The 21,772-nt window shown below is 36.9% G+C and overlaps 1 protein-coding gene across 1 annotated transcript; it reads right to left on the bottom strand.

Annotated features, from left to right (window-relative positions):
- Positions 1–7,898: 7,898 nt before the first annotated feature.
- PCGF6 (polycomb group ring finger 6) lies at positions 7,899–21,770 on the bottom strand (the record flags this gene model as incomplete). Its single annotated transcript, XM_014549381.1, has 11 exons — positions 7,899–9,123; positions 10,325–10,369; positions 11,343–11,429; positions 13,866–13,964; positions 16,693–16,720; positions 18,488–18,596; positions 19,391–19,450; positions 19,552–19,607; positions 20,414–20,510; positions 20,601–20,700; positions 21,591–21,770. Coding segments are annotated over 11 exons (918 nt in total), but the record flags the coding sequence as incomplete, so codon positions are not given.
- Positions 21,771–21,772: the final 2 nt, after the last annotated feature.

Here is a 21,772-nt window from a genome sequence, read left to right as displayed (position 1 = left end):
GAAACACACACACACACACACACACACACACACACACACACACACACACACACAAAAACTTTGTACAGATCAAGGGCCTTGTGACTCCTAGGACTATCTACTTCTGGTGTCCAGAGTTTGTGAATGCCAAATTGAGATGTCCTAATGCCATGCCAGGTTCTAGGATAGAGACTGCAAATGAGGGGATATGTGGATGCAACTCACAGCTGATGCTGGTAGTTGAAGCTTGCTGAGTCCTGAACAATATCATTCTCAATCCATCTGGCTAAGGTACTTGTATGCCACTCAAAGATGCATCACTGGTACCTCTGGCAAAAAGAGATCTGTTAGTCATTACTAACAATGAATTGTATAGGAATTAAAACATCTTTTAGGGCCGGTTAAGGAACAACAGTCTCATCAATACATGGGTCTGCAATATAGACATTGGCTGCTGCTTCTAAGAATACTTTAGTTAATGAATCCTTCTCTATGCCAAGCCAGAGTCCTTTTATTACATTTATATAATCTATGGCTCTGACTAATTTCCATCTCCTATTTTCAGTGAGTTGCCACTAAGTGTCATGAGCTCGTTTATAAAAGAAAGACATTAAAAGCATCTTATGGAATTGATCAATTATTAAGTCAGAATAATTACAGTAACAGGGAAACATGAGGCGGGGAGGAGAAGGGAAGGAAAGCAAGCAATATGAGCTGTTACAGCAGAACACGACAGAACAGGGCAACAAAGTGAGCCTATGAGATTGTGAGGAGGCCTGTCTGCAAAGCACATGAATGATATCCAAACATGATTTTTCCATTCATTAGATAATGAGGCCCTCTGTATCCTGAGACTTATTAATTTATAAGTTATAATTACTGCTATAATTTATTCAGTACTTACTTATGGTATTATGTATTAGACACTGTACCAGGCAGTGAACATAGAATTATCTCATTTAAACCTCACAACCACTCTTTTATTTTTTAATTGATGTTTCCTTTTTAAATTTTTTATTGACTTCAGGGAGAAAGGAAGGGAGGGAGGGGGAGAGAGAGAGAGAAAGAGAGAGAGAGAGAGAGAGAGAGAGGCATCAATGATGAGAGAAAAATCATTGATCAGCTGCCTCCTGCACACCTCACACTGGGGACAGTGCCCACAACTTGGGCATGTGTCCTGACGGAATCGAACCCTTAAGCACTGAGCCATGACGGCTGGGCTCACAACCACTCTTTAAGTGTAGTATTTGTATACCCGTTTTACAAATGAAGGAGTAGAGGCTTGGAATGACAAGGTTAAGACCCTTGTCTGATATCACACAGTACAGAACTAAACTGGGATTTGAAGCTCCGTTTTCTGACTCTGCAGTGCTTGCTTTCCTTTCCTGTGTAAGAGAAACCCCCCTCACTTGAGGGAATAGAAATATTTTTATCTTCTTTATCACCCTTCCGTTCCAGGTTTCTCTTAAGGTTTCTTAGCTTCCAAAACCCTTGGCAACACTAAGTCCTATAGGCAAATTGATACACTTTGCAGACTTCGTGAGCCCACTGCCTTCCTGCATTGCAGTGAGGTGGTGGCAGCTCAAAACTGGGCTCTGGGCCCATCCAACTATGAGTCATCTCTGCTCCTGCTAAAAGATAGAACTGGATGCTATTTAAAAAAATTTTTTTTAAATGATTTGGCAAGAAATTCTGTAGCTCATTATCAAGGCGCCTAGAATGGACAATTCCTCAAGAGGCAATAAATCCAGGATACTTGGAATTCATTTTACTGTACTGGCTAAAGAGGGGGCAAAATTTGAGCAACTGTCTGGAAACTTGATCCCAAATTTTAGGTCCAGAGATAATGCAAGTCACATGTAGTCCTGGGGATAAGCTTCTAGAACTTACCTGTGAGCACAAACAGGGAGCCTAGAACCATGGCTCTAAAAGCAAACATGAAGCGGTATTTAAAATGAACCCCATTTAAGAATCCCTTGGAACAGAAAGCAGATGGGCAGTGGCCAGGGCCTAGAGAAGGGGAAATGGGGAGTTACTACTGGATGGGTATGGGTTTTTATTTTGGAGTGATGTAAATGTTTGGAACTAGATAGAGGTGGTAACTGCACAACATTGTGAATGTTCTAAATGCCCCTGAACTTTTCACTTTTAAATTATTGATATTATGCCATGTAAATTTTAGCTCAATTAAAAAAAATCATTGATAGAGAATTTATGGAACTATGAGAAAAATGTAATTATAAAGCCTACTATACCTTCTGCTCCAGCTGAGACCATTATGCGCAGCCACGCTGGGTCAATTCTAGTTTGAAAGAATTCCATTAGGACAACAGAAGTCAGATCTAATAAGCATATTGATTTCAAAACAGAGCCTGGAGAAAAAGTCCAAAATCTCCTTGCGCATAAATGAAAAAAACAAACAAACTAGAAATGCTGCTTGTTATGAGCATTCATCACTGACTTCCAACCAATATTATTTTTATTATTATATTGTCAGAAATCTCTAAGGTCCTGAAAAACATCTAAATCATAAGAATGCATTTTTTTCTTAGAAAAATAAATTGGTGTGCCTGAAAGCACAGAAATCTAAAATAGAAATTACTGGGTGGGGGCGGGGGGGGGGCTTTGAAGGGTCTTAAAATAGAGCTCAGACTGGCCAGAGTGGCTCAGTTGGTTGAGCATTGCCCTGTGCACTGAAAGGTTGCTGGTTCGATTCCAAGTTGTATGGAAGGCAACCAATCAATGTTTCTCACATCAATGTTTCTATGTTTTTTTTCCCCTCTCTCTAAGCATGTTCTCAGTGAGGATTAAAAAAAAGAGCTCATATGTGAAATTGTATTTTTCTTGGTAGAATATACATTACTAGCTTTGCTACATGCTCAAATCTAATGTACACCTTAGATCAGTGATTTTCAATCTTTTTCACCTCATGGCACACATAAACTAATTATTAAAATTCTGCAGCATATAAAAAAATCTATTTTTGCCACTCTGACAAAAAGAATAGCTGTAATTTTGATTTATTTACACACCGGACAGCTATTGTTGTATTGGCTGTTGTCATTTTATTTAACAATCTAAAGAAAAAGAGGTCACTGCCCCTGACTAAATAGTCAGGTATTGCATGTTCTAAAAATTCTTGAGGAACATCAGTTGAAAATTGCCGGGTTAGAGTAATATCATTATGCCTTTTACTATTTTCAGATATCTCACATGGATTTGCCATTTGTAAATGGGAGAGGGCTCCTGAATCCAGTCAAACAAAGAGCTGTGTTTACTACATTACCATGTCCCCCTTAAAGGGTGAAAAGAATAGTTACTAGGTAGATCAAAGGACTTCTCTTTTATCGATCTCCTAGAAGATGATTAGATTGCCCTCATGTTTTATGCTGATATCCACAAGCTTACTAGGTGGGGGTAGGGACTAGCTAAAATTTATAGATTCTTGATTACAATCCCTTTACACACACACACACACACACACACACGCACGCACACACACACACACACCAGGATTGTAATAAAGCAGAGTGAGTCACACTGCGGACTTTATAAGATTTATGTTTTTACAGTGCTTCAGCAATTCTCTATGAAACAAAATAGAGAAAGCCCAGGGTACAAAGAAAAACGAAGACTGGTCTCGGAGGAGTCTCTAGGCTCGCTTCCTCGCTGATTAATTACTGTAGGTCACCACATGGCTACCCATCTCCCCTGTTGAGGCAAGTGGTCTCTATTCTTTGTAAGTCTGAGACATTTCATTTTTAGCTCTATCACATGCTGTTAGAGGTTATAGAGTGCTCAGCAAAGCGTAACCAAAATCATTAATATAAGCTCTGGAGTTTGGGAATACAATCAGTACCAGATTCTAGTCAATTGCTGATTATTGCACAGGGCAAAAAAAGCATTCTTCCTTAGGAAGTGCTTATTAAAAAAATTTAATTCACTAAGGTTACCTGTTATACCATAAGTATGAATATAAGAGGTGTAACTTCTCTCTCTCATTATTTCCTGGCATAAGGATTCACACATGACATATAGAATTCCTGATGTCCTTTAGTGCTAGACAATATTTTATCTTTTCCTTAAGCCAGACTTGAGCTCAACAGAAGGAACTCCTTTCTGGCAATTAAAACTGTCTGCCTTCGCACTAATCCAGTCTGCAAAGTAGAAGCAGCAAAGTCAACATTAGAATTACGGTGCCCTAGCTGGTTTGTCTCAGTGGATAGAGCGTTGACTTGCGGACTGAAAGGTCCCAGGTTCGATTCTGGTCAAGGGCACATGCCCAGGTTGTGGGCTCGATCCCTAGTAGGGGGCATGCAGGAGGCAGCCGATCAATGATTCTCTCTCATCATTGATGTTTCTGTCTCTCTCCCTCTCCCTTCCTCTCTGAAATAAAAAAAAAAAAAAACCACAGACACCATCAGAACAAAATAAAAATGCAGTCAAGATCAAACCATAATATCCATTTTATGTAAGTAGGTACTTGGCAAGCTTTCAGGAGATCAATATGGCATTTCATTTGTGAGTGGACTATTAATCTCTAGAATAAAATTTAGATCAGTACAGTTTTGAAGAAATGCCAATAATCAAACCTATGTACATAATAACATTGAAAAAGGATAAAAATGAGAACCTACTCACCCTAGGCAGTTTGACTCAGTGGAGAGAGCATTGGCCTGTGGACTGAAGGGTCCTGGGTTTGATTCCAGTCAAAGGTACATACCTCAGTTGCAGGCTCCATCCCTGGCCCTGGTCTCGGGGCCATGTGGGAGACAACCAATCGATGTCTCTCTCACATCAATGTTTCTCTCTCTGTCTCTCCCTCTCCCTTCCACTCTCTCTAAAAAAATCAGTGGAAAAATATTCTCATGTGAGGATTAACCAAAAAAAATAAAAATAAAAAAAATAAGAACCTACTCTTTGGTTATGGTCTACTGAAGAAAACAAAGATGAACATTCAGAATCATTATCTGTTTGAAACTTCTCTGATACCAGGGCTTTCCAAGAAGAGAAAATATACCATGAAGGTTGCAACTATTTGAACTTTAAAGGGGGAAAAAAAACCCAATTAAAACAATTAGTCACACATCTGATAAGCGCTTACGACCTGGTGATCCTACAAGAATATTCATCTAGGATTGAATCACAGAGTATACGTTCTGGACAAGCTGAATGGGACAAATACATGGGTCAGAGGTGTTACTTCTAAGCATTCAAAGACAAAGTCACTGTAGGAGAGTCATCCTGCGTGCAAGGCCTGTGAGCTTGGAATCCAGAGGAGGAATAGTCAGAGACTAGGTAAGAATGTATCTGACTCAATCAAGAGGGAAAGGCAATACGTGGAAACAAAGGGGAAGCTCAATGAAGCCCAAGATCAGGGGGAATGACTTGGGCCTATACTAGAGAGAAAAGGTTGGGATGGCATTTAAGGGAGGAACTGAAAAACCTGCCACGCATGCATTTTGCCAAACTACAACTGCCACAAACCGTCCTCTGGGCATCTTTGCTTAGTATCACCTCAGAAAGGGCTTACACAAAACCTGAGACCTACAAACTGTGCCAGTCAAATCTCTCTTTAGCCATTGAAGTTAGGCTCTGGAATCTGCCCTTCATATACTCTTAGTTGTGCAGATTTGGGAATTTAGTTTTGTTTCTACTTATGTTCCTAGTAAACATTCCTTTTGAAAAAACTTGATGGTATCTCAACAAAACGAAATGTATGCTGCTGGTGCAGGAGCAAGGCTAATAAAAGAACGGACAGGGCATTTGTTTGTTTTTCCTTCATCTAAGTCTTTGATCCTCTGGTTATTTAAAGACAGTTACCAAGTATTGTATCTTTACCCCTAAGTTGCATTTCTCCAAGTTAACCAAAAGCAATTGCTCAACCCTTGCTCTTTTGGGGGGAGGGGGCGTGGGGGGGAGTTTCAAGGTCTCTCCTTGACTGTTCTCTATCCCATTGCTCTCCTATCTCAGTACCTTTGAAGTATGCTCCCCAGTACTGGACATATAAGGCATTAGGGATTAGAATTATTAAGTCCCTTGATCTGAAAGTGTATTTCTGTTGATATTGCCCAAGATCATACTGATTTGGGGGTACAGATCTGTAAACTAATCAATCAGCATTCTTACTTAGTTCACTGCCTGGTAGTAACAACAGGCCAGATACAACCAACAGCTACAACTTAGTTGAGATTCTTAGAGGTCAAATCCAGGATGGAGAGAGAGAAAAAGGGTAGAATTTTTTGTGACTCTAAAGAGTATTTAGCAGTATCTGCCTTTTATTAAGATTCTGAGATAGCCCTAACTGGTTTGGCTCAGTGGATAGAGTGTTGGCCTGCGGACTCAAGGGTCCCAGGTTCGATTCCGGTCAGGGGCATGTACCTTGGTTGCGGTCACATGCCCAGTGGGGAGTGTGCAGGAGGCAGCTGATCGATGTTTCTCTCTCATCGATGTTTCTAACTCTCTATCCCTCTCCCTTCCTCTCTGTAGAAATCAATAAAATATATTAAAAAAAAAAAAAGATTCTGAGAGATGTGCCTGGCTGGCATGGCTCAGTGGTTGAGCGTCGATCTATGACCCAGGAGGTCATAGTTCGATTCCTGGTCAGGACACATGCCTGGGTTGCAGACTTGATCCCCAGTGTGGGGTGTGCAGGAGGCAGCCGATCAATGATTCTCATCATTAATGTTTCTCTCTCTCCCTTCGAAGCTCTCTGAAATCAATAAAAATCTATTATTTAAAAAAAAAGATTCTGAGAGATGTGTAATAACCCAAGCCTGAGTTCCTTGAAGGAACTCTGCTTTAATTTTAATCTTGTCCACACAATGTCTAACAAGTGATAAATTCTTTTGTCTTGTTCATTGCAGAAATGTTTATCAAAGAATTACATTTAATAATTTACTTAAAAATAAGTATTTTTCCATGTTAATGTAATTTATAAGTTCTGAGCCCTTGGAATATCCTGTCTTTTGTATGCCTAAGACCTTGGGCCACACAAAAAGTTTATGCTAACAATATGATTTATGATAAATGCCTGTTTTCTTATACCTGGGGCCCTAGGACATGCTGTATCAGTTTGACCACTGGGCAAGTGCTGTGTCTCAATGGCTGAATCATTCACATGGGCACTGTATGCCCATGTGACGGACTCCCAGTAAAAACCCTGGACACAGCCTGGCTCAGTGGTTGAGCGTCGACCTATGACCCAGGAGGTCATGGTTCAATTCCCAGTCAGGGCACATGTGTGGGTTGCAGGCTTGATCCCCAGTGTGGGGTGTGCAGGAGGCAGTCGATCAATGATTCTCTCTCATCATTGAAGTTTCTATCTCTCTTTCCCTCTCTGAAATCAATAAAAATACATTAAACAACAACAAAAAACCCTGAACACTAAGGCTCAGGTGAACTTCCTTAGTTGGCAACACTTTGTATATGCCACATAGCACTGCTGGGAGAATTCAACTGTCCCTGCGTCTTCACGGGGAAAGGACAACTGAAGTTTGTGCCTGGTTTCTCCTAGACTCTGCCCTATGTGACTTTTCCATTTGCTGATTTTAATCTGTATCCTTTCACTCTAATAGACTATAAATATGAATATAATAGCTTTTCTGGGCTCCATGAGTCCTTCTAGTGAACCACTGAATCTGAGCATGGTCTTGGGGAATCCCTGACACACATATGTTAACATGGGACAAGAGTAAAAATATTAAGTAATTTGTGCAAAAAATATTTAAGGGGCAATGAATTCCATAGTTGCTATTCTGCCCATTGTCAAATAACAACATCTAATATAATTAGTTAAGGTAATGAAATTTATAAAATATCTATTTGACAGCAAAACTCAACTTTGATTCAATACCTCATCTCTTAAACAGTTTTGGTCGTTGTTTTTCTAATCCACAATAAGCACAAACATTTCAAAATAGGTTAAAATAAATTTTTATTTAAACTTTTTATTAAATGTTAGAAGAAACTTATACACAATTAACAAATTTTGTATAAAACAATTGCCAATTTTTACCCAATTGTAATTGTTTCTATGCAGAATTGCAAATTTTGTAGTGAAACAGGGTCTACAAAATATTTATTTTAGGAAGCTATCAAAATGCTAATCTTAGGCAAAATAATGTTTAAAACTGAAATCTATATACAAGTGAGTGAGGTCTCAAACACCCGTATTCTTTGTCCCAGTGACAAAGTAATGGAAAAATGAACATTAAACTGACTTGCTGAGGAAAAAATGAATAAGTATTCTGTAAACTTCTCAAAATCTTTATTACTTTAATAAGCAGTGCCATTACAAGGTATTGTTTATCATACTATGTACTCAAATAAAATGAATGTTAATCAAATTAACTTTCTAGAAATAAAAATCGGTTGCAAAGAGGCACGCCTTGTTGCAAGATATGTTAAAGAAGTTTTTATTATAATGAAGGCTTATGGTATGGGCCATAAGCCATTCAGGAGATAGTCTCCTTACACGGAATAACGGTAATTTATCCTGTTTAGAAGTGAATAACATCTCTTTAGTAGTGTTGCTGGTAAAAAAAGAAAAAAGAAGAAAAAAAACAAGTTCAAAATATGATGGCAACACACAAAAGTGACCGATAGTTTTGGTCTTTGTTTTAGGGGTACAGTCTGTATAGTTTAACAAAGACTGGCTTTGAATCTTCATTTCAAAAGCATACTTCCTTCCTGCCCTATTGATACCATCCCAGAGAGCCGAATCCAAACCATCAACTTAAAAAGGATATAGCTCAATGAAGGAAGTAGTAACTGATTTACATAAAAGATTAGGAAGCAAAATCATTATTGAAGTATTTGAAACCACAAGAAATTTAAAAATTCAGTACTTTGAAAATTTCCCCCTGAGCTATGGATGCTTTTTCTATATAGTTGCTAGTAAAACAGATACATTCTAGCATTCCAAGTTGTACTTATAAATATTATGATGCTTGGTGCTGAAAACAGATGTTATGTCTTAGCACAAAATGGCAGCAATTACGTTTCATAAAAATCTTTGGTGAGATGCAAGCCTGCAGAAGCCACCTTATTTTGTTTCTCTCCTCCCTCTTGATACTCTTAGAATCTTCAAGTAATTTTCAGAGGAGAAACCACTAGACCATAATGAAGGACCAGAAGACCATCCTGAAAAGAAATAAAAGTGTTTTGTGGTTATTTGAAATAGTTATGTAAATAATCAAATCAAAGATGGTTTGTTTTTCATAACCCAACACTAATGTGAAATTCTTTAAAGAGTATAAAGGGTCCAAGATAAATAAACTTGCTTATTCACTCACCTCATCACCTACATTCCCTGTCAATATGCCTTTTAATAACTCTCAGGAGACAATTCTGAAACTACCAGGTATCCATAGTTAGCCCGAGTTGTTTATGGCTAAACAGTCCTCCAAAAAGAACAAAAAGAAATCCGCCTTTCCTTCTACACAGACTAAACAGATCATCCAGGCATTGGGCTTCCCTAAAAAAAGACTCAATTATTAGCAAGCATCATGGATCTGCTAAATATTCATTTCCACATAAATGCAGCTCACTAATAGTATAAGCGGGAAAACTTTGGAACTCTTATCCATTAAATATATCATGTAGTTTACTTCTTCCTTCAAGACTGTTCAGTACAATTTAACTTTCGATATCTAGAGTCTTCATTATGAACAGTAATTATACTGTGTTGTAACACAGCGATGTCCTCACTCAGGGGGTGTTGGAAAACTTAACCCTATACTAAATGATTCCAGATACTGTACTTCTGAGTCTTTTTATCTGCTTTTTTTGGTCTATCTCCTATCGTATTATCAGGTACTAATTCTTTGTGTTCTTACCAAGGCTGCATCCAGCAAGCAATCCAACTTTTTAAGGTACTATTTTCTAATCTATTATGAAACTAGCTTAAAAAAAAAAAAAGAAAGAAAGACTCATTGGGAAAGTGTGCCACAAGCAATTGGCCTACTTTGAGCAACAAAGAAGAGGAGTGACGGCATGCATGCCTTGCATTTCCAATCCTGCTCTAGCTATTACTCTTTTTCTTCTTTGCTAAGCTTTTCCATGGCTCTACTTCCTTATTTCTCATTCACCGCTCAACTTATTACAATCTGGTTTCTGTTCCTGGCAACTCTAATGAAAACTCACCAGAATTCTAGAAAAAGATTCACAAATTCAAATGCCCACAAGGGCTAGGAAAGTAACAAATGAACATGTAAGTTAGGAATGTAAGTCAATAAGGAATGTTGAGACCAGCAGTAAACCAGAGAACACATGCCTAGTTAAAGGAATTTAAACTCAAATAATTTAGAACACAAAATAAGCCAAATAAAGCATAATTCCATACCATGTTTGGCCCATGGAGCATCAGATCTGCTCTAGACCAATTAGCCTAATCAAAGTAAATGAATTTGTATTATAACACAAATAGGAAGATTCTATTAACATTTTTACATGAATACAAATTACATTTTAGATAAAAAATTTTTGCATAACTACATTTCAGAAAGAAAAACATTTGCAAAACAATATATTGATATGTAGTGATACAAAACTGAAAATACAGCTTACAAGCTATTTCAAAACCACAAAACTTCAATACATTATAAAATCACATTTTATCAGATAATTACTTATAATTCAAATTTATATCTATATGTCCATTATACTTAAATTCCATATAAATGTATATTAATATATAAATATTATTTACTAGAGGCCCAGTGCATGAAATTCATGCACGGGTAGGGTCCCCAGTCCTGGCCAGCGATCACTTGGAGATTTCACATTATACAAAATGTCCTTGCAGATATATTTGCCCAGTGGTCTTCAAAGTTCTATTGTAGTATGAAGACAGAGAAAAAAGAGCAAAGGCCTCTAGAATCAAACTGCCTGCATTTTGAGCCATGGCTCACTCACTAACTTACTGTGAGCAAGTTACTAAGAGAAACATCGATCAGCTGCCTCCTGCACACTCCCCACTGGGAATGTGCCCGCAACCAAGGTACATGCCCTTGACTGGAATCGAACCCGGCACCCTTGAGTCCGCAGGCCGACGCTCTATCCACTGAGCCAAACCGGTCAGGGCATATATTAACTATATTTTAATAAAAAATAAAATAGAAGAAAAGAATACCTATGCCATAGAATTATGAGGAATAAAAGAGCTAATCCATATAAACCATTTAAAAAATTGTCCAACATACAGTTAGCATTCAATAAATGTTAGTTTATTACTTATAGTGCAGGTAATTTTAACAAAGTTGTAGAATATTTATTAGAATTTTATTGATAACATGGAACTTTTTTTTTTCATCAAATAACTTGCCTGTTAGACACTAAATATGATAAAGTCTAAGACCTACCTGCATTGCTGCATCACCTATTGCACGTCGAATTTCCCTTAGCGTTTGATATCGTTCCAACAAGTGATCGCCACAAATGATATCTACCTACAGGCAAACAAAGTATTAGATGCTTTACTGCTTAAAAAAAACCATATGAAAAAATTAGGAAAAATCAACATAATTATTTCCATACTACACTTAGCTGTTTTATTTTAGATGGATCAAACACTCTCAAGAAAGATGTTAGAAACTTTTTATAAGAGTAAATAATGAAAAGAGCATCAGAGGACATAGCAGGTAACAGCACAGGACAGCCAGTAATCAAAATGATTTCCTCGAATCTCTGAGAACAAGTTAAATCACATTTGATGTATTTAGCATAATGCGCAGAAAAGTATATTTTTAAATAGTTCCAAGATAAAATTACTAAAAGTGTATTAATGTTTAAAAGGGCAATCCTTATATATTTGAATAATTCTCTTAGAAGGTATATCTCATTTCCCAACAGTGGAAAGTCTAACAGTAAAGTATACATGAAGGGACCTTTTTTATGGATGGAATAATCTTAATGAGGTCTTTTTAGCCCTTTAGTAATGTCACAGCTCTAAGACAAATCTACTTTTATACAGAATGCTCTAGAAAGAATATTGTTATACAGTTATATAGTATAATGTAATAAAATTCCAGTATACTTACTTGCTAAGATAGAAAAGCAAATTTTTAACCTCTCTCTCTCTTTTATTGAGTGCTCCTTTCCCATTGCCTTAAATGGGATCAGTTCCTCAACAGTCTTATTACTAATTTTATATATATCTTAATTTGCTCCATCTTCTAACATCCTTATTTAGTTTATGGCATGAACTTTCTCCTTGTCCTCTAAGCCAGAATATCACCTCTGATTCCGAAATTTCCTTTTCCTTTCTTCTCACATTCAGTCAGTTACCATGTCCTATTGCCTCTTAGTTCATAATACTTTTTTTTTTGGCAAAGTTTTATGGTTTTATTAACATAAATCCAATGTGTACACAATCTGTCTTTCAGCACTGTCTTCTCTTTTTATTTTGATCTGCCACAAATAACTTTAAAGGTAGTTCATCATTTAACAGTCCTCTAGTAACCATTCATTCCTGCTAGTAAATAACCATATATGAAGGTCAGATGTCTGCAAACATTCCCTACCTGGAACAAACTGGTTTAAAGATCAGCATAGCAGGCTCAAGTGACTGGCTACACCAAGAATTTTACGTTAATGGTTAACTAGCTCCATGTTTTGCTTAAAATAGAAGTAACTCTTTTTACTTCTTTTGTACTTAGAAGGTTTAATAATTTTAGACATAAATTAACAAGTCTGCATATTTGACAATTCTGTTCCATTATTTTAACATTTTGGTGAAATAGTAATTTATGAATGTTACCAGTTGTATAGTACCTGAATAGAAAAGAAATATTTACCTATAGAGCCAAGAGCTGACAAAGAAAATTAAAGGTTGAACAAATTTTTTATCATTTTATTTCAAAATGCTAAAAGCCTTGAATTCTATGATATGAAGAAAAAAAATCACACTTTTACACAATATAACCAATTTAGAGCTCTGGCAACTAAATTTCTTAAAACACCAAATGTGAAACTTATAAATGGTAATTATGCTCTGATCAATATCTAGCCAGAGGATATAATCTATATCCTAGAAAAAGCGCTTTTGCATGCTATGTTAATTCTATAAAATCAGGTTCAAGTCTTATGACTTATGCTTTTAGAAACAATAGACTGTTATGGGATTGTTCACAATACTTTGTCCAGAAGTCTCTAAATAGCTATCTATTTTTAACCAAAAGACTAAGAATAACCTCAAATATGTTATGGCTACAACGTGAAAAACTTCAGATGCATGAGATAAGCCAGCATTATGTCAAGCTCGGTAAGAGAAGTCACATTTCATTGGATTTAATATATTTAATATATATTTAGTAGAATAGATATTGGTAGTAAAAACACCAGCAAAATTTCAGCCAGCTTTAAAATATCTATTAATTTACTAAAGAGCAAATAGACATTTTAAATAAATATTATTCTATGAAATTTTACACATGATGAACAAAAATCCCTTTTAAATTTGACTAAAGAAACAGCAAAATTATATAAATGTGCATTTTCACTGGCCCACATTAGATCTATGAGTATAATTACACTTTATGTTAAAAAATACATTATGATTGAGATTTTCATTTTACAACAACAAGAAAGTATTATATAGTTAGAATGGGAAATACTCTCAATCCTTAAAAAAATGAATAGGGTCTATAATAGATAGGTATTTTACTTTTCTAGGTGTCTTATATATGGTATCAATGGCAGGGAGAAATAGACAGTAAGTCAAATGTGATTGAAGCTGGCATGGGAATCACTGAGTACCAATATCAGTTGGCATATACAATATCTACAATATCATAAGACAAAAGCCACTGCATGAAATCCTAGAGACAATTCTTTCTAAGGTAATCTCACATCTTTACCTGTCCTTTTACACAGATGTACTCTACCTGACAAGCTGGATCAAGATCCATTTTTCTTCTGAGAAATTTTTCTACATGCCCAATAGTTGCTTCTCCTGAAACTCGGACAAACTTCTTTTCTAATGGCTACAAAAAATAAACGAATGAGTAAACAAATATTTTCAGATTAAGTATACATAAAATGTATAAACCCTAAAGCAGATTTTATAGCAAAGATGATTCAACAGATTTATGAAAATTACTACAAAATTTGAGTTAGTTTATCTATCAAAGAAAAAAACACTTTCTGTTTAGTTTTCCCTCTCTGAAAGGTATATTAACGATTTTTTAATAGAAAGGTTTACTGGTTTATTTTACTACCTCATCAACAATAAAACGTAAGGGAAATTTATTGACAGAGTGACATTAAATGTCTAAAACCTGGTGTCTTCAACAAAAATATTATAAGGAAAAAAAAGATGAAGGCGAAACTGCTAGACTAAAAAAAGATGTAAGGGTTATAAATAAGAGATATATCAACCAATCACTAGTATAATGTATGAATCTTATTTGGATACTGATTTAAACTAATCTATAAAACAATTTTAATGAGACAATGTAGGAAATTTAAATAGAATGTGGATATTTGATTAAAGTATTACTATTAATTTTTCAAGTATTAGTATCATTATTATGTTTGTAAAAGTTCTTATCTTTTAGAAACAAACTGAATTATACACTGAGATATAGTCTGGGATTTGCTTCAAAATACGAGAATAAGAGAAGTGATGAAGGCATAGATGAAATGAGATTGGCCATAAGTTTATAATGATTTGAGTGATGTGTACATTGGTATTTATTATACTACTAGAGGCCTGATGCACGAAAATTCATGCAAGGGGCTTGGCCCCCACCGCTGCGGCAGCTGCCTCGGCCCTCACAGCCCCAGCTTCACCCGGAAGGTCGTCCGGTCTAATTAGCATATTATGCTTTTATTATTATAGATTCTGTCTACTTTTGTATTTTTGAAATGTTCTGTAATAAAGAAGTTTCTTTTGTAAGTGGAAAATAAAAAGATTAACATCTAGACATACATGGCTGGAATCTGGTCTGAGGTAACAGATGGAAAGACCACAGAGTTTTAACATAGAAACTAACACTTATCCAGTCACTCTCTTTGAGGACATTTTAAGGATTCTATCTAATGCAAATGAAAAGCCGAGGTAATCTGAACTAAAAAACTTAAGCAGTGTTTTTCTGGCACTAGCAGAGAGGGTGCCCAGAATGGCTACCAAGAGAATCTAGGCAGGTGAGGCATATGTTTTTTTCCCTATGACAGTGCTCAGCTTTCTTTTCTTTTAATATGGTTTTGTTGATTTCAGAGAGGAAGGAAGAGGGAAAGAGAAACATCAATCAGCTGCCTCCTGCATGCCCCCTACTGGGGATCCAGTCCACAACCGGGCATGTGCCCAGACAGGGAATTGAACTGGTAACCTCTCATTGCACAGGCGGATGTCCCAACCAACTGAGCCACACCAGCCAGGGCTGTAGTTTGGTATCTGGAGACCTTCCCTGACAATAGAGCTATCCCTATTACCTTAGTGTAGCAGATAGTATAGATGTTAAGTGCAGGTATTCCAAAGACAGGCTGACTACCTGGGTTTAAACCCTGGTTCTGTAATTTTCTAGCTATAAATCTTTGGGTAAGTTGTTGAACCTTTCTGTGCCTCCACGTTCCCATTTGTAAATAGGGATAATGGCTCTATCTCATAGAATTATCATGAGGAAAGTAATATGATGTATGTAACAATTCCTGGCAGTGTTTTTCTGGCACTAGCAGAAAGGGTGCCCAGAATAGGAAGCAGTTAAGAGTTATTGCTAATGAAGGATCATATATTGCACTTTATTGTCGTATTTCTGTCATCTCCTTTAATCTAGAATAGTTCTGACACTGTATTTTTATGTTTCACGATACTGCATTTTTGTAACTTTTTTTTGGTATGATACATGGTCACTAAAAAAAGATATTTTTTAAGAATACTGAAATATTTACAAATGAAGTAGCAAAATGATAGGGATTTGTTACAGAATAATACCAGAAGGAAGGTAAGTAGATGGAGGTATATGACATTAAATTGGTCATAGTTTATTCGTAAAGCTAGGTGATGGATACATGAAAGTTTTATTTTGCCTACTTTTCAGTATGTTAAGATATTTGCATAATTAAAAGCTTAAAAACTTTCCTAAACTAAATTACTGCTTTTAAATTGAATAAATAGGTTTATAATTTTCATGCTATAGATCTACATGGTGAACAGTTTAATAACCAGGAATCATTCTAGTCAGATATATTTATTTGAATTCAAAGATAAGATATAAACACATCTTTTTAGGTAGTAGAGAATACTGAGTTATAGTATCAAAATCTGTAACTAGAACTCCACTATATAGGATTAAAAGAAAAACAATAAGCTTGCCAAGTTACAAGTTGGGGCAGGTTAACTTGAGCTAAAAATGTTACATGCAAATGAAATTTTAAGCTCATACTTAACTCTAAATGCCAACTATGTAAAAAATGCTTTGAAACATTTTTTATCACCAAATTAAGATAACATTTATCTTTAGACTTTTGAAAGTTACTCACTTATTCTTCCTTAGACTACAGTCTGAATTAATAACAATTACCTACTTAATAACTATTTTCTCATAAACCTATTGTGAGAGCATTACTGAATGTACTTCATATTTCAAAAACTTTTATTTATAAAACACTCTTTATTGCAATTGAAGACAATTACCATACGATTGCATATCTGATTCTTAAGCTTGTTACAGGGTCCTCTTGTAAAGTAAATGAAAAATAAAAGTAAAATACCTTAAAATGTCCTGTGCCTTCATTAGCACTGAAAAATTAAAGCAAAATTAATCAATAAAATACTTTAAACTATATGTTTAACCACCTAACACAGAAAAATAACATAAATATAAACATTTAAAGAACATCACTTTAATTTTAAAACATGGATACCTAACCCTATAGGATATAAACAAATGTAGTTAATTGTCATTTCTGCCACCTAGTGGTAAAAAAAGGCAGTGGTATTTTATACTATGTTTTTGTTTTGTTTTTTAAATATTTTTATTGATTTCAGAGAGAAAGGGAGAGGGAGATAGAAACATCAATGAGAGAGAATCATTGATCAGCTGCCTCCTTCACGCCCCCCACTGGGGATCAAGCCCACAACCTGGGCATGTGCCTTGACCAGGAATTGAACTGTGACCGCCTAGTTCATAGGTTGACACTCAACCTGAGCCACACTGGCTGGGCTATACTACTTCGTATATTTCCAGGAGTTAAAATGATATTTTTTTTTTCTTTCCTTTCTTTTTATTTATTTATTTTTGTTGTTGCCCTTTATTGAAAAACCCATTCCATTATCTCTGTGTTTCTTTTCTGGCAAAGCCGTTGGAACATGCAATAGTATCTTATAGGAGTTTCCAATTTCAGAACTACTAACGTTGTTAGATTTGGACATATCAAAACTGTCTTATTATATGTCCTTGCACTGGATCTGGCTAGTAATGCAGCTTTGCATGGTGCATCAACAGCTTTGGGGAAGTCATGGTTATTTATTAGAAATCGTAACTTTTTAGGATATCTACATATATAAAAGGCTAATATGCTAAGTGTCCAATTGTCCGACTGGTCGCTATGACGTGCGCTGACCACCAAGGGGCAGAGGCTCAACGCAGGAGCTGCCGAGCTGCAGTGACTTGGCAGCGGTGGTTCTCGGGTGGCACACCTTGAAACCAGAGAGGAGGGAGCCCGATTCCTCATGGGGCTGCGTGATTCCACCTTCAGCTGTGAGTTATGTTGTTGCTAGGGAACTGTTGGCCCCGAATCTGGTTTTCTGCACACTTGTGTTTGCTTTCCACATCCTGTACAACAGCAACTTTGCAGAGTGCCCTCTCGCATGTGGCTCGTGAGCCACAGTTTGCCGACCACTGTCCTAGTGCATTGAGTTGACGCTCAACCAGTGAGCCACACCGTCCAGGCCATTTCAAGTTTTTAAATGGGCAAAAACAATTCTATATATTGCTTGGGAATAGATACACTGGCAAATACATAAAAAATGCAGGGGAATGACAAGCATTACTTTTAGGAGTGTGGTTATTAAACTCTAAGGGAAAGGAGAGTGAACAGGAACAGGTAGCCAAGAGGCTTCTGCCATCTTAGCATGGTTTATTTCTTTTATTTTTTTTAAAAATATATTTTATTGATTGTTTTACAGAGAGGAAGGATGAGGGATAGAGAGTTAGAAACATCGATGAGAGAGAAACATCGATCAGCTGCCTCCTGCACACCCCCTACTGGGGATTTGCCCGTAACCAAGGTACATGCCCTTGACCGGAATCGAACCTGGGACCATTCAGTCTGCAGGCCAACGCTCTATCCACTGAGCCAAACTCGTTAGGGCATGGTTTATTTCTTAAGTCCGATGGTGGAGATACAAGTGGGTATTAGATCTTTTTCTAAGTCTTAATATTTCATAAATAATTTTTCAAAGGAAATCAGAAAAATATTAAAGTTCAGGATGATTTCATAACAGTTGGGACTTTAAACATTTTTTATTTTAAGGTTAAGAGGTAGAAAGGTTTAGGGTACTCACCCAATGAATTCTAGTAATAAAGACATATCAAGTTCAGGTGGAATCCGAAACACTGATTCTAAGGCTTTTTTAGATCTTCCTTTGCTTGATGGGACTGGCTGTGGAACAGCTATTTGATAGCCAAACAAAAAAGCTGAGTTAGAATAAAAATTTCATAAATTGAGATCTCTGAAAAGTAACTGCACAGGTATTATAACTATGTTGACTACAAGATCATAAAGAACTCAATCTACAGCCAGTGAAATTAGAGGCAAGCCTGGGGACCAATCCACAATGGAAGGCAGACATGTGCGGCTGGTTTATCAGGACCAGAGAGAGAACTCATCGTAACAGCAACAGTTGTAAATAACCCTAAACAAGCACTATGTGCCAGGGGGCTCAGGGCTCATTCATGCTCAGCACTTTATATACATCATTTCATTTAATCCTTGTTATAATTCCATGGCATGGATACTATTGCTACTTTTTTTTTTTTAACTGTAAAGAAACAGAGATTACTGTTTAGTGAGATTAGGCAATTTGCCTAAAGTCATCCACATAGTAAGTGGAAGAACCCGGACTTAAACTCAAATCCACCTCACTTCCACACTGTGACATTAATCATCATTAAAACTAATGTTTGAGCAGTTACTATGTTCCAGGCACTGTTTTAAGTGCTTTGTATTGAGGAAACTGAGACACTGAAGTAATTTGCCAAAGTCATACAGCTAACATGGTAGAGTTAGGATCAAACTCAGACAATTCCGCTCCAGAGCCTGTACTTTTTAATTCCTATAAATAATTAAATTGGATTATACCATATCATTACCTTTAAAATGTTTCTCTCTTTGATCATAAAATAACCTGCTATCATTAAAGTGTTCTTTAATGTATAAATACATGATAGTATACACCCAAACTTACCAGGTTTAGGTACTTCTAGACCTCTTTCTTTATAGAAATCATGCATTTGCTTTTTTTCTCCTAAAAAAATGATAAAACACAGACTAAATTACACTTTAAATGTAACTAGTAGAGTCAGTAGAGATTCTGGGGTTCATAACTATGTAATAAAATAAACTTACTTTCCTCTAGATCGATCACTAATTTGTACACTATGTCTTGTAACTGCCGGTCCAACCTAATAAAAGGAAAGGATGGAGAATACCTCAGAATTCAGAAAAATGCATTTTGGTACAGAGTGAATGATGCTTTGTAAGTACTGTTTTCTCTTGGGAGTGGGTATCTCCTTTCTTAGAGGTGAGTTACTTTTAAGTCGCACTCATGGCTCTCATCTAAGAGAACCTCAAGTAATTATATGTAATCATAATTATAAGTGATCAAAGATTCTTCAACAGTTTGCTAAATTGTTCCATGTGTGCTGTTTTTATTCCCTTGATAAGAATGTAAGCTTAAAGGCAGATACTGTATTTTGAACTTCCTTGTATCATCTGCAAAGCACTCGTCTATGGAGGTAGTGAAAACGTAATAGTATTTGCTGAACAAACTAAAGCAATCCACGTTTAGTATTTTTCTTTCCTTAGGAAACTGATCATGAACTGAAAATCTGATTAATAAGCCACAATGACCTATGACAGACAGGCTATTCTAAAGAGGCCAGTTTTTTTCAGGTATCACTTTTAGAAAGTAGAATTCTAAATATACTGAAAATGACAAGCCTAAACTGGCCTCATTAACTTGAGTGATGCAATTAAAATCTTCAGGAAAAAAATTCCCGTGCTTCCTTTTTTTAAAAATTAAGTCCCCAGCAGATATCACAGTGCCTGGTACACAGTAAGTACTCTATATATGTGATTCTTTAAAGAATAGATAGTTTCCTTTCTTCTAATTTTGTGATGGGTCAAGAATATATTCCCCAAAACACAACTTCAAGCTTTTAGAAAAAGTATACTTAAAATATAAATTGCACTTATATATTCCTCTTACCTTATGTTATAAAGCGGTTGTGTCTGATGTACTACTATGTTGCATTTTGGACATCTGTTGCTATAGTAAAAATGTCTTACAATGCAGCTTTTACAAACTGTTGAAAAAGAAAATGTTTACATTAGGATGCTTTCAAGACATTTCACAATTTGAATATATTATTCAGAAATGTGTACAATATGCTTACATGTATGAAGACATTCTGTAATGGTAGTTGCATCTATTAAGTAACCTTTGCAAATGGAACACAAGATGTACGGGGTCAGCTCAGAGAGATTAATCAGGCGCTGCAAATGCAATGGAAATAGTTTTAAAATACAAGTCCTTGCCTTCTCAAATTTTATTTTGTTTATTGGTTTCAGAGGGAGAGAAACACAGATTTGTTGTTCCACTTATTTATACATTCACTGACTGCTTCTTGTATGTGCCCTGACGGAACTCTAACCCGAAACCTTGGCATTAGCGCGAGGACACCCTCACCAACTGAGTTACCTGGAGAGAGCCTACCTTCTTAAATTTTAAAACCATCATCCCCAAATTTCATTATAACCAATATGTAACTTACTTTGCAACATAAAAACATGTTACGGTACCTCCAACCCTTCAAAGGGCTGCAAGTTACAATAACACGATATAAACCAATGTTTCAAATACACCCCGTTCCTTTGGATATACCGTGTTTTGCCAGATGAGGGGCATTTTACTTTATGAGTTACTTTACAAATGGGCAAACTTTCCAGATACGGAGGCTTAAGTTTAACACAGTAATTCTGATTGGCTAGGTGTACTATTACCTAAGATGAAGAAGTATGCGCTACCACATTTATAAAAAAAAAACCCAAAATCTCCTTAATAAGAGACTGGCTAGGTGGCGAAGGGTTTGCCCGGACTGGGAGCTCCTGGGTGGCAGGAGCGCGGTATCCTGGGCGCCCACCCGCCTGGCACGCAGTAGCTTCAATCATTAGAGAACGAGTAAGTGGGACGCGCAGAGCCTAAGTGACCTGCAGGAACCTCACAAAATGACTCCGCGAGGAATCGGGGCGGGAAAGGCCAGTCCGCGCCACGTGCCCAGGCGGGCAAGGCAGGGACGGATGGAGGTCGACGCCAGTGCCCACGGCTGCAGGGCGAGCAGGGGGCTCGCCGGAGGCCGCGGCGCGGGCCCCTGGGTTGTAAATACCTCTTCCTCATCCTCGGATTCCGGCCGGCACCCCTCCAGCCTCAGCGAGAAGTGGCTCATCTCTTCCTCCTCCTCCTCCTCTTCTTCCTCCAGCTCCTCATCCTCTTCCAACTCCTCGTCCTCGTCCTCGAAGCGGCCCCTCAAGCGGCCCAGGCTGCGCTCCGGCTCCGGCTCCGGGGGCC

Source organism: Myotis brandtii, unplaced genomic scaffold, assembly GCF_000412655.1.
Source record: "Myotis brandtii unplaced genomic scaffold, ASM41265v1 scaffold550, whole genome shotgun sequence".
Lineage (NCBI taxonomy): Eukaryota > Metazoa > Chordata > Mammalia > Chiroptera > Vespertilionidae > Myotis > Myotis brandtii.
Note: the sequence above shows the minus strand (reverse complement) of the source record. Positions and strands in the feature narration are given on the sequence as shown.